Raw genomic sequence first — 14,476 nt, 5'->3', positions numbered from 1 at the left:
CAAAAGAGTCACAGTTTACATTTATTTTAACCTGTATTTGTATTAAATTCTTTTTAAATATAATGCTTTTTTATCAAACTATTTGATTTTGAAATAATAAATGTCCATATTTTTTAACAGTGCCACTTGTTATCATTGTTTTTCTTGTCACTATACAAACATTACAAAGCTTGTCTTCTTTCAAACTTTATAGTAAATGGCTATCGTAGTCTAGGGAAAGTGTTCCAGTTACTATCATTCCCAGTTGAAATCTTTAACGTTTATTTATCTTTAATCACAATTTATATTTCAAAGCCATATGTGGGTTTATCATTTCAGAAAGTAATGTTGAGGAATAAATTATTTTCTAGCCGAAATAATTTTTTGTGTGCTTTCTTTAGGGTTACATTTTTTAAATTCCTTTCATTTTCAAAGTAAGGATACTGTTCTTGGTCTTTATCTTGGAAATGTTGTTTTTTATAGTATTTGGTATAAAAACTTTAAATTACAATTGTCAACAGTAGGCAATGAAATTCCATTTTTCTCTTTCCCAAAGAAATCTTAATAAATTGATATTCAAGATAGTGCAGTGGAAATTATAAATTTGTTTACAGTTTAACTTTACTCCTATTTAAGAAAATCTAGAATCTTGCTCACCTTGCTTACCATCTGAGTGGAACCTAGGCTACATTGTTGAAGTGCAGATAAAGTTTTAAATTTTTAATATGTGTTTTACACATCTTCAACGAAGTATTCCAGATTATTTTATAAAATGAAATATTTTCTTTTAAATTGTGTAGTTTTTCCATTATATATGGAAAATGTAGGTGGAACAAAGTATCTGTGTATTATATAATTATGAGATACATTTTAAAGTAAGTTCAATTTTAAGACTTTAAAATTCTACATATCTTTGTAGCAGAACCTTTTTAAAAGCTCCTAATGCCTTAAATACAGTCATCTGAGAATAGGCGTTCTTTTTTTTTTTTTTTTTTTTTTTTTTGAGAATAGGCATTCTTACTATTTTAAACCAATAAGGTCGTTTTGCCACCTTTTTAAAACCATTCTAACGTTTTGATGTTTGATGATTGACTAACCTTGAGTTTTCCCCCATGTGCTTGGCTTTAGAGAATCTTGAGCTCAGAAAATACATCTCCCGAATCTCTGCAGTTTCTCTGACATACACAAGATGTGATCCACAGCATCTTCCATTTAAATGACCCTTCATTTGGGCAATCAAATTGAATGGTAATCATCTTAGACTTATTAGGAACACAGCATCTCTTATCCATGCATATTCCACAGAAAGTGGGTTTATAACTCTGGGTGCTTGAACATCCAGAGAGGACGAATTTTTCAGCTTTGGAGAGTTGGAAAGTGGGTTGGCACGTTTTTCCTTTGGGGATCTAAAAATATACATAACATCAAGAAGTCATTTTTAAAATTTGATTATAATAGTTTAGAGAAGTGATTCTACATAGAACATTTTATAACATAAACACACAGAAACAAATTATTTCCAGGACATTAATAGTTGCTATTTAGTAACTTTCAGCACTCTCTTTTCTACATTTAAAACCTCTCTCAACAGAAGTCTGTCTGTCTACCTGTTCTTGCTCCATCATGTTATAGGACCCATTTCCCAATATTTTTGCTATCTTTTTCACTTAGTTCCAGAATTAATGAAAATTTCTCTATTCTGTTTACTATCAAGAGCCATGTCTTATTAAATGTTTATTTACCTACAAATTGCCTTACACAGCTCAGACAGTTTTGAGTGGATGAATAGGTGAATAAATACCTTAATCTCTTTAAAATTGAGTTAGCTTTTTTTTTTTTAATCCTCACTGGAGGATATTTTTTGATTGATTTTTATGAGAGTGGAAGAGGGAGGGGAAGACAGAGAGGAATATCGATGTGAGAGAAACATTGTTTGGTTGCCTCCTGCAGGTGCCCTGAACAGGGCCCTGGCCAAGTTGTTAATTTCTAATAGGGAATAACTTGGGGATGAGAAGGGTGTTGTAGCATTTCTAAAAATGATGGTCATCTTATATAATTCTAGAAGTAGGTCCAACTCTAGTTATACCAAACAAGAGTATTTTATCATCATTTGGCAAGTTTACTATCTAAACACAGAGCATTATGGAAATGGTATGGTTCCCCCTCCATGCTGATAATATATAACTAAGATCAGAACTTCTCTGATGTCTATAATACCTGTTTTCATAATTAACAACCAAAATCTTCTATCCATTGCTTTGATTTCACTACATAAAATTAATATTAAAAAAAAAGAAGTTAGAATCTAAAAATAGTCTACTCTTAAAAAACCACATATGTGGTGGGGTACCGCAGCAATTCAGGCTGACCATGATCCACACTATAAGCTGTAAGAGTTTCTAACAGATTAATATTACCTTTGCTTAATATAAAATCCCCCCCACACACAAAGTGCAATTAGAGTGACATCTGCTTTCCACTGAGACAGTTTGACTTTTAATAGTCACACTAAAGTGATTTTATGAGAACCAAACACCATCCCTTCAAAACACACATACATGCACACACTTTTCAGGAATCTTTTAATATTAAATTATAATGAAGTTAAGTCTAATTAAACTTTACCTTTACTGTCTTCAATACATTACTGTCACAAGGCTGAATATAGCACAGTCTTCTCTCTGTTCTCAGTTGGCACTTGTTATTTTCATTGGTTACCCTGTTAGAAATTCCCATCCCACATGTTCTGGAGCAAGGGGTCCACTTTGTAGCTTGAATAAGACATTTTCTTTTCCAAATAAGTGGGAGATTCCTATAAGCTAAAATAAAGGAGAAAGTACATGTGTATACATGTATATGTACTCATGTAGACATATAATTTTTAATCATTTTAAGCTAGTAATAGTTAATAGATCTGAACCTTTATTTTTATATAAAATAACTCAATAAAATAAGCTTAGGGTCTAATCATCATTCCTTACTCCCCAAATTACTTTTGAATCAAGTCTTACAGTCCACACTTCCATTACTTGCTCTGTGGACTGTGGGCCGCTGGGGTTGGTGAAGGATTTCAAGATGGCTGGGCGAAAACTTGCTCTAAAAACCATTGACTGGGTAGCTATTGGGGAAATCAGACCCTGAAACCAAAAAACCATTGCTTACACCCTGAAATCCTGGAATGAGACCCTCACCTCCAGGTTGGCTACTCTCCCTGAGAAACTACCTGCAATCAACTGGGCTTACTACAAGGCCGTAGCAAAGGCCGGCTTAGTAGATGACTAAGTTGAGAAGTTTAATGCCCTGAAGGTTCCTGTGCCAGAGGATAAGTAGGGTGCCCTGGTGGATGCTGAAGAAAAATAAGATGTGAAAAGTTGTGCTAAGTTTGTGTCTCTCAAAGACCAGGATTGAGCAATTCTAGAAAGAGCTGGAAAAGATGAAGAACATAATTCCATTGACCAGCTGACCATTGAGGATTTGAATGAAGTCTTCCCAGCAACCAAATTAGACAAAAAGAAGTATCCCTCATAGCTTCACAAGCCAACTGAGAATTTATAAATTTGAGTCTGAGAGGAAGCTCTGGTCCTTGTATTATAAACTCTGGACATTAAAAATAATCATATAAAAAATAAAATAGTCTTACAGTCCTATTTCTTGGGAGGAATAAAATTCTTTATCTTTGAAAAACACAATAGATATACCCATTTGCTTCTTTCTTCTTGCCCATCCTCTGAGTACTAAAGCTTATGTTCTGATAGATACCTTGCCTTTTCCCTGGTTCTTGCCTCATGCTTGATATTTCCAATAGACATTAGTAGGATTAGGGAATTTAAGATAGCAATTAGAATGATGTGGTTTTAATGTTAAATTTCATATGTTAAAATCTAAAACACAAAAGTTATATTTGAGACTTAAACTATCAGTAAAACCAGTGAATTTTCCCCCTCCATTTTAATCTAGTCTTTTAGAAAATACATTATACTGAAATAATCTAAATACTCATATGCTAGGTGTAAGCTATTTATTCATTCATTCCCTGTGGTACCAGGCCCATAGTATTCTCTCCATTGGTTAGCCATTTCAAATCATGTATAGAAGACATGGAGAATGAATGAGTGGATGGATGGGTGGGTGTGTGGGTAGACAGATGGAGCCCCCTCCACTGCCTGCTCCTTAGGAGAAACAAAAGGAGGGGAAGAGGGTAAATAATGAGACTATAAAGAAAATATAAAGAGGGCATAATATTCTTCCATCTCCTTGTAAATCCACTGGGAGCTTCTTGTTCTGTTCATGAATGAATCTGGCCCTTGGTTAATTTTAAGCAAACTACAGGTTGGTTTATTGTCTCAAAGCATTTCCTGAAGGTTAATATGCATCCTAAAAAGGATGTTTTGGGAATAAGGTTGTGATGTGAGTTTGCAGTTGAACACTGGCTACATTACTTCAAAATGTCAATTTAAAACTTGAAAAAGACCCCCAAAAATGCCTTCTTGATAGGGAATATCAGTCACTGAAGTATGTGCTATCTTTTAATGAAATGATACTTTGATATTGTTTTCAGTGTTATTACAATAGGATCTTGCAATTGCACATAGAACTGAGGGAGAAGAAGCAGAAACATGAAGATACCTGGAAGGTAGACAACAGTTTAAAGACCTCAGTGCAGGAAGCAGATTAAAAGCCTGGCACGCATCTGCAATAAATAAAGGTGGGTTAGATTGTTGTATTTCTAATAACCCCACTTAAAGTTAAGCCAAGAGCTGCAGTTCAGGAATTTGCTTGACATTCATTAAAAGGCAAGAAGAGATTTTTAAAGTCAAAGTTTAGAGTTGGAGAGCAGTAAGAAAAGCATTATGTCATTGCATGCTTCGTACTGACCAAGCAAAAGCTAGATTCTAACCATTTGGAATTAACTATGTATATAAATTATTATCACAAATATATCTTAAAGTGAGCATTTGTCACTGTGCTTAATTTCAAAAGCCAAACTCTTGTTTGGGCCCATAAGTATAGTTTCACAGTTAAGCAAAGGAGAGATATTAGATTGAATATGTACTTCCTTTGAAACATATCTAGGTCCAACACTCAATTACCAGAGAGATTTTCTCAGGGTTTGGTTTGGTTTTGCTATTACATCAAAGCACCAATCACTAAGAATGACCATCTGACACATCCAACCGGGTACCAAGTGAAGCCACTGAAACTGCTCTCACGTACAAATGAGACCAACTTGAACTATATCCAAAGGTCTCCACTTGTGGCAAACTTCTTCTCTAAGGTTCTCTCTCACCAAAGAGATTCTAAGGACTCATATTGATTCACTCAGATTCAATGCAGAAAACCAACTGTTCTTGTACATCCTGAAAAAAATAATAATTTGGCTTACATTTTTAGAGCATTAGTAGTGGCATGCTGTTAGCTGAATAACTATGCATGGTAAATGCAAATTCACTAGAACCTGTTAAATTTTTTTCCAAGTTTAATGGGCATAATTGGAATCCCTGAGGATGGTCTTTTCATATGGCTTTTCAATTTCTAAAACTCATTTCACAGGATACAAGTGAACTTGGGAGTTTTCAGCATAAGTATTCTGCAATTCCTTGGCTCCTTTCATTCCCTAAGCTCTACATTTCAAGAAAAAGGCATTGATTTCTGGATGAAAACACAGATGTGAATAATAAGGCATCAGCTTTGCACTTTTTACAGTAAGGCCCTCCTTATCTGTGTTTCATATGCTGGCGTTCTTTAAACTCCTGTCCCCAAAACACCCTGGCATTGACATAAGATGCTAACTCAGAGCAGACCAGAATACAAAGTTTATGAGCATACTGACTAAATGGCCAGGTGTTCAAGATGAGAAACAAAGAATCTCATTACATGTTCCTGACTACATACGTACCTGGGCAGCCTACTTAAGAATGCCTAGGATAAGTTTATGTCAGCAGTTTTCTATTTCTAGAAATAATATTTATAAATTCAAAGCATGTCCTCAAATATTTTTAAGCAGCAGCCTTCCATTTCTGCTTTTATCATATAGAAAAGTCACCTTTGAAAATTTTTTATTCTGGATGGTTCACACTTCTTGCCCATGGTCTAACAATTCAGATAAAAGTTTTTCCGGGGTACATATGAACTACATTTGGTCAATCCTCCTGAGAAGAGGTTGAGTGGAAATAAGCAGAGGAAGAGTTCTCCTGACCTAGTAGGGTTTTTAAAAACAAATATTTTACTGGGGAAAAAAATGAAAAACATTACCAAGTTTCCTTTTTAGATACTTAGATTACACCTTCCTGAAACAGACTAAGATGGCACTCAAACTAAATCTCACACTGACCACCAGTCAGGAAGTGCCTATGAAGCACCTATGGTGCATAAGAGGAACATGAAGTAAACCACAAGGAGTCCGACATGAAAACCAGTTCTACTTATGAGCACCTGGCATTGTTTTGTAGGTTGTGGAGAGCTGCTGTTGTAATGGTCCCAGGCCACAGTTTGGTTGATCAGACTTCTTTCCACCTTTAGCCCCAGAGCAGTGACTGTTAGCCAGCTTTGGTATGAACAAAGGGGTGCATCCAATGGCCCCACTCACACAGAGGCAGCTAAACAGGGGGTTGGGCTGAAACACTTGGCCATTATGATAATGTACCCTGTTGAACTCGCATCCCACAGCCACAAGGTCTGAAAAGAGAAAAAAGCAGATTCGCCAAAGAAGCCATCACTGATAGCCTAGCCCTCCCCTTCTATGCCACAGAGGGAACGTTTTCTCCTTAACAAAGTGCCATTCTCAATTTCTTAGGCCCCATCTGGAACCTCCTGCACAGAACATCTGGAGAAGGTGAAAATGAGACATAGTAGGCTAGCAACCTCAATGGTCACTTCCGGAACTCAGACCCAGGCACAGGCCCTGGTCTAGGGTATGGTAAATAAAAAAATCACTCTGAGTACAGCAGTGAGATAAAGATTGTAAATTTGAGAGATGGGCTGGGGGCTGGTGAGACTGAGGTTCCCCGAGATGGCCAACCATAGGCTAGGATATATTCTTAGTAAGTTAAGATGTGAATGGCTGAAAAAAGTTATCATCTGTTTAACTACAGTACTGCATGGTAACTGATGTTCGTCTTAAGAGAACTAGAGGAAACTTTCACTTCCTCTGAGCAGGATTCCTGACCTGGGTCAGCAGTTTTCGGAGTGTGGCCACTGACTCCTTGGCAGGGAATCTGCAGGTCAGAAACTGTTTTCACTGTGTTGGTATTTGCACTGATGGTGCAAAAGCAATGGTGGGTGGCTAAAACTGCTGTTGGCATCTTAGCATGAATCAAACTGTTCAGGTTAATCACTGTATTTTCCTTGCTGTGCACTTGTATATAAATGTACTTTAACAGAAAAGCTAGTTTTACTTAAGAATGTCCTTAATGACACAGTAAAAAGTAAACATTTTATTAAATCTTAACCATCAAATATTTTTAGTATTCCTTGTGACAGAATGGGAAGTATACACAGAACATCTCTGTAGGTATTGCACCAAAGTACAAAAGTTATCTTAGGGAAAGTACCTGTGCTGCTGTTTGAGTTGTGGGCCAAACTACCCATGTTTTTTCGTGGGAATTTCACCTGAATGACTGACAGGTAAGCCATGCTTATTCAGACTGGGTATTTGGCTGACATTTTCTTAAAAATCAACCAAGTGAGACTGTAACTTCAAGCAAAACAACTGACAGTACTTATTGCCAATGACAGAATACAAGCTTTCAAGCAAAAAATTAGAATTTTGGAAAACTCGTATCCACCTCTAAGAACCTTATAGCTACTCAATATATAGACTTTTCTGACAGAATTAGGATTAATTAATGTGATTTTAAAAAATATTATATAATTACGTGTGTCATTTGGAACTTCTACATAACCCATTGTTCCAAACTATTTTCCAAATAACCAATGCACAGTACAAATTATGCATCAGCAAAAGACCCATTCCAAGTAGGTTTTGGATGGACCAATGTATTTTAATGTCACAGAGTTTGACATTGATGTGATTCAATGATATGGTTTTAGACTCCATGATGCAGCTAATTTTTAAGAAACTACCACTTCTCAAGTGTTAATATAATATCAAAAAAGAATAGTCACAGTTATCTGAAAAGTCTGTTAAAATATTCCTTTCCTTTCCAATAATACATCTGTGTGAAGCTGGATTCCCTTCATATATTTCAACCAAAACATCACATAGCAGTAGATTGAAAGTAGAAACAGATGGGAGAATCTAGCTATCTTCTGTTAAGCTATACACTAGATTTGCAAAAATGTAAAACAATCCCATTCTTCTCACTCTATTTTTCTGTTTTAGAAAATAAAATTTTCATAGCTTATATATTATTCCTATGAATTTATATTTTTGTTATTTTAAAACAAATTAGCAAATATTTTTAAATTTCTAATCTATTAAATGCCAATAGAGATAATTCAAACAAAAGCTCTTTGGGTCCTCATTAATTTCTAAGAATCAAGGGGCCCTTGGACCAAAAAGTTTAAAAAATATTTATCCATATCATCGACCAGCAAATTTTCTGTAAAGGGCCAAATCGTAACTATCTTAGTCTTTTTTTTTTTTTTAAAGGTTCTGAATTATTTATGCTAATATACAATCAAGTTCAATTCATAATATTGGCATATATTTAATTTTTTTAAAAACCTGCAGAAATCCTGTGGCTATTTATCCTTTGCGATGAAATTCAAGATAGATTGTACCAGAAACATTTTTCTTGATTAGTCATAAACGTTGAGGGTGAAAAAATGGATCCAGTTGAAGCTGATTTCTTCACTACTCATATTTGCTCTCATTCAATGCTAGCAAACTGTGAAAATGTTATTCAAGAGCATAATTTTCTAGCTAGTACACTAGGTTCAGAAATGGCTCCCAGTTTCATACAAATACATGCATTCAGAAAGGAAATTGCTGTGTCAGGTGTTGATATGTGCAGGCAGATTGTTTCCTGTTTTGAGCACTATCTTAGTCTTTACAGACCATGCAGCCTCTGTCACCACGACTGGATCCTGCCATTGGAAAGCAGCCGTAGGCTCTATGTAACTGAGTAGGTGTGGCTGAGTTCCAACAAAACATTCTGTATAAAATCAGGTGAGGGCCATGATTTGGCCACGGAGCCATAGTTTGTGAGCCCAGTTATAGATCACACCGCCATCCACCTTGTGTCTAAGCTGTGTTAAAATATCACCACAGTATCTGAAATTATTTGTGGAAAGATCTGCCTGACACAATATACTTTGACTCTGTGAAGGAAGGGCTTGTATCTTTTATAACCCTCTGTTGTGTCCCCAGTTACTGGTCACTGTTTGTTGCCCAGCACTGTTTGGAAGAAAGGGGTGTCCTGAATGCCAGAGTCTCATAGGTCATGGTTTCTCTGTCAAGTTTCCATGAATAATAACTAATATTTTTTAGGGTCTACTGCATACCAGATATTGGGCCAGGTATTTGGGGTTTTATATGCATTATTTTCATTGGATCTTCCTAGCAAGTCTATGAGATAGGAGGTACATATGATGTAACTGAAGCACAGAGAGGTTAAACAACATGATCAAGGTCACCCAGCAGATAGAGCCTAGAATTTGAACCCAGAGCCTACATCTTAACCAATATAATACAGTAGTGCCGACAGGGGGAATCAGGCTACCAGACCTGCATGGGTCTACACATTCATCCCAACTCTAAAGATGTGCTCTTATTACAGGCTCATGACCAAACTTCTAGGAGTAATTTGCTTCCCACTTGGGCTTTTCTACAGAGTGACTAAACTGCCCAGATAACATAGGTATTTCTCTTCCCTTAGAAATCTGATTCCTTAATCCTAGTAAGTCAGCATCCTGAATTATTGTCAAGATGTTGTAGGTTTAGATGGTCTCAATCAGACTCCAGAGCTAAGACCCAGAAAGCTGAGGGTCAGGTTGTGATTTGGGTTGAAAGTCTCTCTCTCTCTCTCTCCAGTAAAAAGTACAGTAACTTGATGGTTAGTTGGGAAGGCTGAGATTAAAGCAGTATGTCTGAATACTAAGGTATACATCCTTACATTTTAAGCAAGATTACTTTCCAGTTATAGAAAAGGCTGAATTCAGATTGCTTTTGACAATATTAACAAAAGCTGTTCTTTTGTGGCACTTTAAGAAATCAGACTCAATTTCTTATATTTTAATCATTAAAAGCAATTATTTTGAGAAGAACTGTGAGATCACTTTAAATGCAATTAAAATAACAAGTTTCTGAACGTGTGTAAACATCTGTTAATTTCACATGGTGTCTAATATGACAAAGCCAGTCCCCTTAGTGTGTGAAAATTAAAGCCGCCTTATAGTTAGCCAAACTAAGCTGATTATTCCAAATTAACAGCTGCAGGAAAAATATCCTGTCTAGACTCAACCTCTCCCAGCAGATCCAGAAGACACTTACATGCACACACTCCAGTCTCGTACCTAGGCCTGTCTGCTGAGTAGTCACAGTACAGTCCTTTGTGTGGATCGCAGAGGTCAGCTTCATTGCAGACGTCCCCTGGTTGCTTGGCACAGATTTTACAGCATCCACAGCCATCCCTCACCAAGCTCACTCCAGGAGGGCAACGGGGCTTCTGAGGACATCTACAGGGCCAGTGACAGACCTGTTTACGATGCTGCACTTCTGATGCTTCGCCAGGCCTTCCTTCACGAGTCACATCTAATGGCCCGGGGCCCTGTGCCCTGCAGCAGAACTTCATTTGATAATAAAGGTGATGTTAGAAATGATTGCTCAAATTAATGTCAGAGGTTTAATAGAAATAGATTTCCCCCAAATTGAGAGAATACAGTGTGCTGAGTTATAATAATATCTATCAGTATTTGACACAGTCACTCTCAGCTTAAACTTCACTCAGCTTCGAACACATCACTTCCTTGCTCCTCCTTTCTCACTGATGGCTTCTTCTCAGTCTCCTTTGCTGGTTTCTTCTCATCCTCTTCATTTCTAAACGTTGCCACCCCCTGTGGTTAAGACCGATCTTCTCTCGCTATATCTCATACCTCCCACCCAGACTTCTCTTCTGAACTCAGACTCAAACTACCTACTAAACAGATCTCCACTTGGATATTTGGTAGGTATAGTAAATTTATCATGACCAAAACTAGCTCCCAATTTGCCCTTCCAATCTACTCTACCTACACATCCCTGTTGGAGCAAATGCCAATTTCATTTTTCCAAAATACCTTGGAGTCAGGTCATTCTTGACTTTTCTCTCACATTTTACTTCCAATCCCATTTGTATAACATGTGGGTTATATCTTCAAAATATATCCACTCTATTTCTTAATAACCCTATTGCTACCATAGTGATCCAAGCCATCATTATTTTTCACTTAGATGATTATAATAGTCTTGTAAAGGTTCTGCTTGCTTCTCCTTTTGTCCTCTATCTTCTCCACCCGGAAGAATTGTTCTTTTATTTTTTTTTAAGAAAAGGCAAAAATAAATAAGTGGGATTACATAAAACTAAAAAGCTCTATACAGCAAAGGAAATAATAAACAAATGAAAGAAAGGTCAATCTACATAATGGAAAAAATATTTGCAAACTATATATCTAATAAGGGGTTAATATCCAAAATATATCAAGAACTCATACAACTCAATGGCAAAAATAATAAACCAATTAAAAAATGGGCAAAGGACCTGAATAGACATTTCTACAAAGAAGACATACAAATGGCCATCAATACATGAAAATGTGCTCAACATCGCTAATCATCAGAGAAGTGCAAATCAAAATCACACCAAGATATCACCTCACACCTGTTAGGATGACTACTACTAAAGTAAGTAAGTAAATAAATAAATAAGATAAGATATGTGTTGGTAAGTATGTGGAAAAAAGAAAACCCTGGTACACTGTTGGTGGAAATGTAAATTGGTACAGCCATTATGGAAAACAATATGGAGAATTCTCAAACAATTAAAAATCGGACTACCGTGTGATCTAGCAATTTCACTCTGGGTATTTATCCAAAAATATTGAAATCAGGATCTCAAAGAGATAGCTGTACTCTGTACTCCCATGTTCATTGTAGCATTATTCACAATAGCCAATATATGGAAACAACCTAAATGTCCATTCATGCATGAGTAGATACAGAAGATGTGCTATATACATAAAATGCAATATAACTCAGCCTTAAAAGAGAAGGAAATCCTGCCATTTGCAACATCATGGATGGACCTGAAGGACATCATCTAAGTGAAATAAGGTACACACAGAAAGACAAATACTGTATAATCTCACTTATATGTAGAATCTAAGATGGTCAAATCTAAGCTATTTTGCTAAATCCCCAGATTTCCAAAGCCCTGTCTTCTGTGCAAGCAAAAACATTCACCATGTAAATAAATCCACAAGTAATTCACCCTGTTTTAATATTCTTATTTAAAAATGCCAAGGCAATGAATCGGTCATATTAAATTAAACTTCCCTTTGGTCTGTTGCTTGAAAAATTCCAAAGTCTCCATGGACTGATTCCCTTTCATGACAAGTGAGAAACACATGGGTTGGGAAAAGACAAAGTCATAGAATGTTTTCAAAATGTAAATGTTTCTTCCAAAGTGCTCCTTTCAAACCAGAACAGGCTTCACCGAAGTGGTCAAAATCATATTTTCCAGTGGTTCTTTGCTCATGTTGCACACGACTGTGGAAAGCTGAGCCCCAGCCTGGAGCCCACATGAAGAAGCGCCCTTCATTCCCCCGCCAGGTAGGGCTGCGGCTTCCCCAAGGCACGCTGTGTGCTGTGCTCCAGTAAAAATATATACGTTACTGAAGTTGTGAAGCTGTTCAAACATATCGAAAGTTGGATTAAATGCCATTACCTGAAAGGGAAAAATGCTTTCCCCTTCATTGCTGGAGCTAATAAACTGAAACAGCGCTTTATTTGGAGAGGAAAATGGCTCCCTATTTCTCAAGAGGTAGTTCCACAAGGAATTCACCCTCTCTTCCTCCCCCATCTTCTTCTTTCCAGATTTTTAAACGGAAAAAATAAAAACTGCTGCAGTCTCCTGAAGGGAAGGAGGGAGGAGAGAGAACTTACCTGTGACAGGGCTGCCAGGAGAAAGGTGGCCAGGAGGAGTCCCTGCATGTTCCCAGGACGCACAGCCAGAGATAGGAGGCCGGGCGCCCCGGGGCCGGTGCACAAAGCTCCCCCTGTCTCCTCTGCAGAACTCGCTCGCCTCCACCTCCCAGGCCACAGACTTGGAGCTCATGCTCCCAGGCTCTGCTTTCGCTTTCAGGGATCTGTTTTAATGCCGTTTCCTTTCACGCGACTCTTCTCATATTTACCTCTGCAGCATCGTGGCGGGGGTGTCATGAGGGTGAGAGCACTTTCCTCCCGGTGCCAAGAGGTGACTTTTCTTTGAGTAAAGGTTCTACCTTTCCCTAAAGAGCAGAGTCAGCCTGTAGCCAAACAGTGAGGTTAGATGTACCCATCTTCCTCACCCTCGGCCTCTGGGGTCTGGGTTCGCCCTGCCCCAGGCCCTCCCCGTGCTGCCTTATTTTCCACCGCCCTGAAGCACGGGAGCACTCCACCCGCAGCCTGCTCAGGGTTCTCCCCTCACATCAGCAACAGGTCTCCCCAGGCCTTCCCTGGCTCCTCCAGCTTCTGATCCCCCACCCCTCTGCCTCTGTTGCCCCCACAGTGCCCTGAAGTACCTCTATCACAGCACATTTCTCACAGCAGGTGGAGTATGATTGGGAAAAATGTAGCTGGAACAGGAACTCCATGGGGGATGGGGGCACCTACAGTCCCTGGCCCCAGAGAAGCCCTGGTCTGTGGCCACAGTCCCACGACAGAGAGTAAAGTTAACCCCACTCTTTGGGGGCTAAGATAAAACAACTATGCTCGTGGCAATCATTATTTCAACAAATTAGGATTAAAAAAAACAACTTATTACAGATTTGTACCCCTTCTCCTTCTATTCGCACCTCCTTGGGATGTGTGGCCACCCCATCTCCTCCTGTGTCTGGCCTTGGGTGACCTTTGTTTATCCCATTTAGGTGACCTTGGTCGTTGTTCCGGTATCTTGGTGTGCATCTGTGATGAGGCCTTGTCTGCTTGTGGATGGAGTATTTTAGTCCACCTTTCCTCCCCCTCCCGGGGTCTATTTCTATTCCCTTTGGCCTTTACCTAGCCTATCTTTTCCCGTTACCTGACCTCTCCTGGACTCACTGCTCACCTTTGTTTCTGCCCAAGGCAGCCACAGCTGTACAGAGACAGTGAGTAAACCTCACGAGGGCCTGTGCTGAGGGTCTAGGGCCGTGGTCGGCAAACTGCGGCTCGTGAGCCACATGGGGCTCTTTGGCCCCTTGAGTGTGGCTCTTCCACAAAATACCATGGCCTGGGCGAGTCTATTTTGAAGAAGTGGCGTTAGAAGAAGTTTAAGTTTAAAAAATTTGTCTCTCAAAAGAAATTTCAATTGTTGTACTGTTG

General features: G+C 38.3%; 1 protein-coding gene, 1 long non-coding RNA gene and 1 pseudogene across 2 annotated transcripts; 2 read left to right on the top strand and 1 right to left on the bottom strand.

Annotated features, from left to right (window-relative positions):
• Positions 1-980: 980 nt before the first annotated feature.
• On the bottom strand, positions 981-13,129 carry CCN6 (cellular communication network factor 6). Its single transcript, XM_028140335.2, has 5 exons — positions 13,082-13,129; positions 10,433-10,727; positions 6,412-6,654; positions 2,605-2,798; positions 981-1,385 (listed from the first exon to the last, which is right to left on the bottom strand). The coding sequence occupies exons 1-5, from the start codon at positions 13,127-13,129 to the stop codon at positions 1,104-1,106; spliced, it is 1,062 nt and encodes a 353-aa protein (XP_027996136.2). The 3' UTR covers positions 981-1,103.
• Positions 1,153-5,584, top strand: LOC129150513 (uncharacterized). The gene is made up of 3 exons (XR_008557262.1): positions 1,153-1,227; positions 4,538-4,684; positions 5,530-5,584. It is a non-coding gene; the product is annotated as an uncharacterized LOC129150513 (long non-coding RNA).
• Positions 3,029-3,534, top strand: LOC103302518 (ATP synthase subunit d, mitochondrial-like; annotated as a pseudogene).
• Positions 13,130-14,476: the final 1,347 nt, after the last annotated feature.

This window comes from Eptesicus fuscus, chromosome 10 (assembly GCF_027574615.1).
Source record: "Eptesicus fuscus isolate TK198812 chromosome 10, DD_ASM_mEF_20220401, whole genome shotgun sequence".
In the NCBI taxonomy this organism is placed as follows: Eukaryota; Metazoa; Chordata; class Mammalia; order Chiroptera; family Vespertilionidae; genus Eptesicus; species Eptesicus fuscus.
Note: the sequence above shows the minus strand (reverse complement) of the source record. Positions and strands in the feature narration are given on the sequence as shown.

Bases quoted from the DNA above. Each gene is read 5' to 3' on its own strand.
- CCN6 (XM_028140335.2), bottom strand. From the start codon at position 13,129: ATGCAGGGACTCCTCCTGGCCACCTTTCTCCTGGCAGCCCTGTCACAG. The intron at 2,799-6,411 runs GTGCTCATAAGT...CCTTTATTTTAG, and splicing joins AACCTACAAAACAATGCCAG to CTTATAGGAATCTCCCACTT. The intron at 1,386-2,604 runs GTAAAGTTTAAT...GTATATTTTTAG, and splicing joins ATGTATTGAAGACAGTAAAG to ATCCCCAAAGGAAAAACGTG.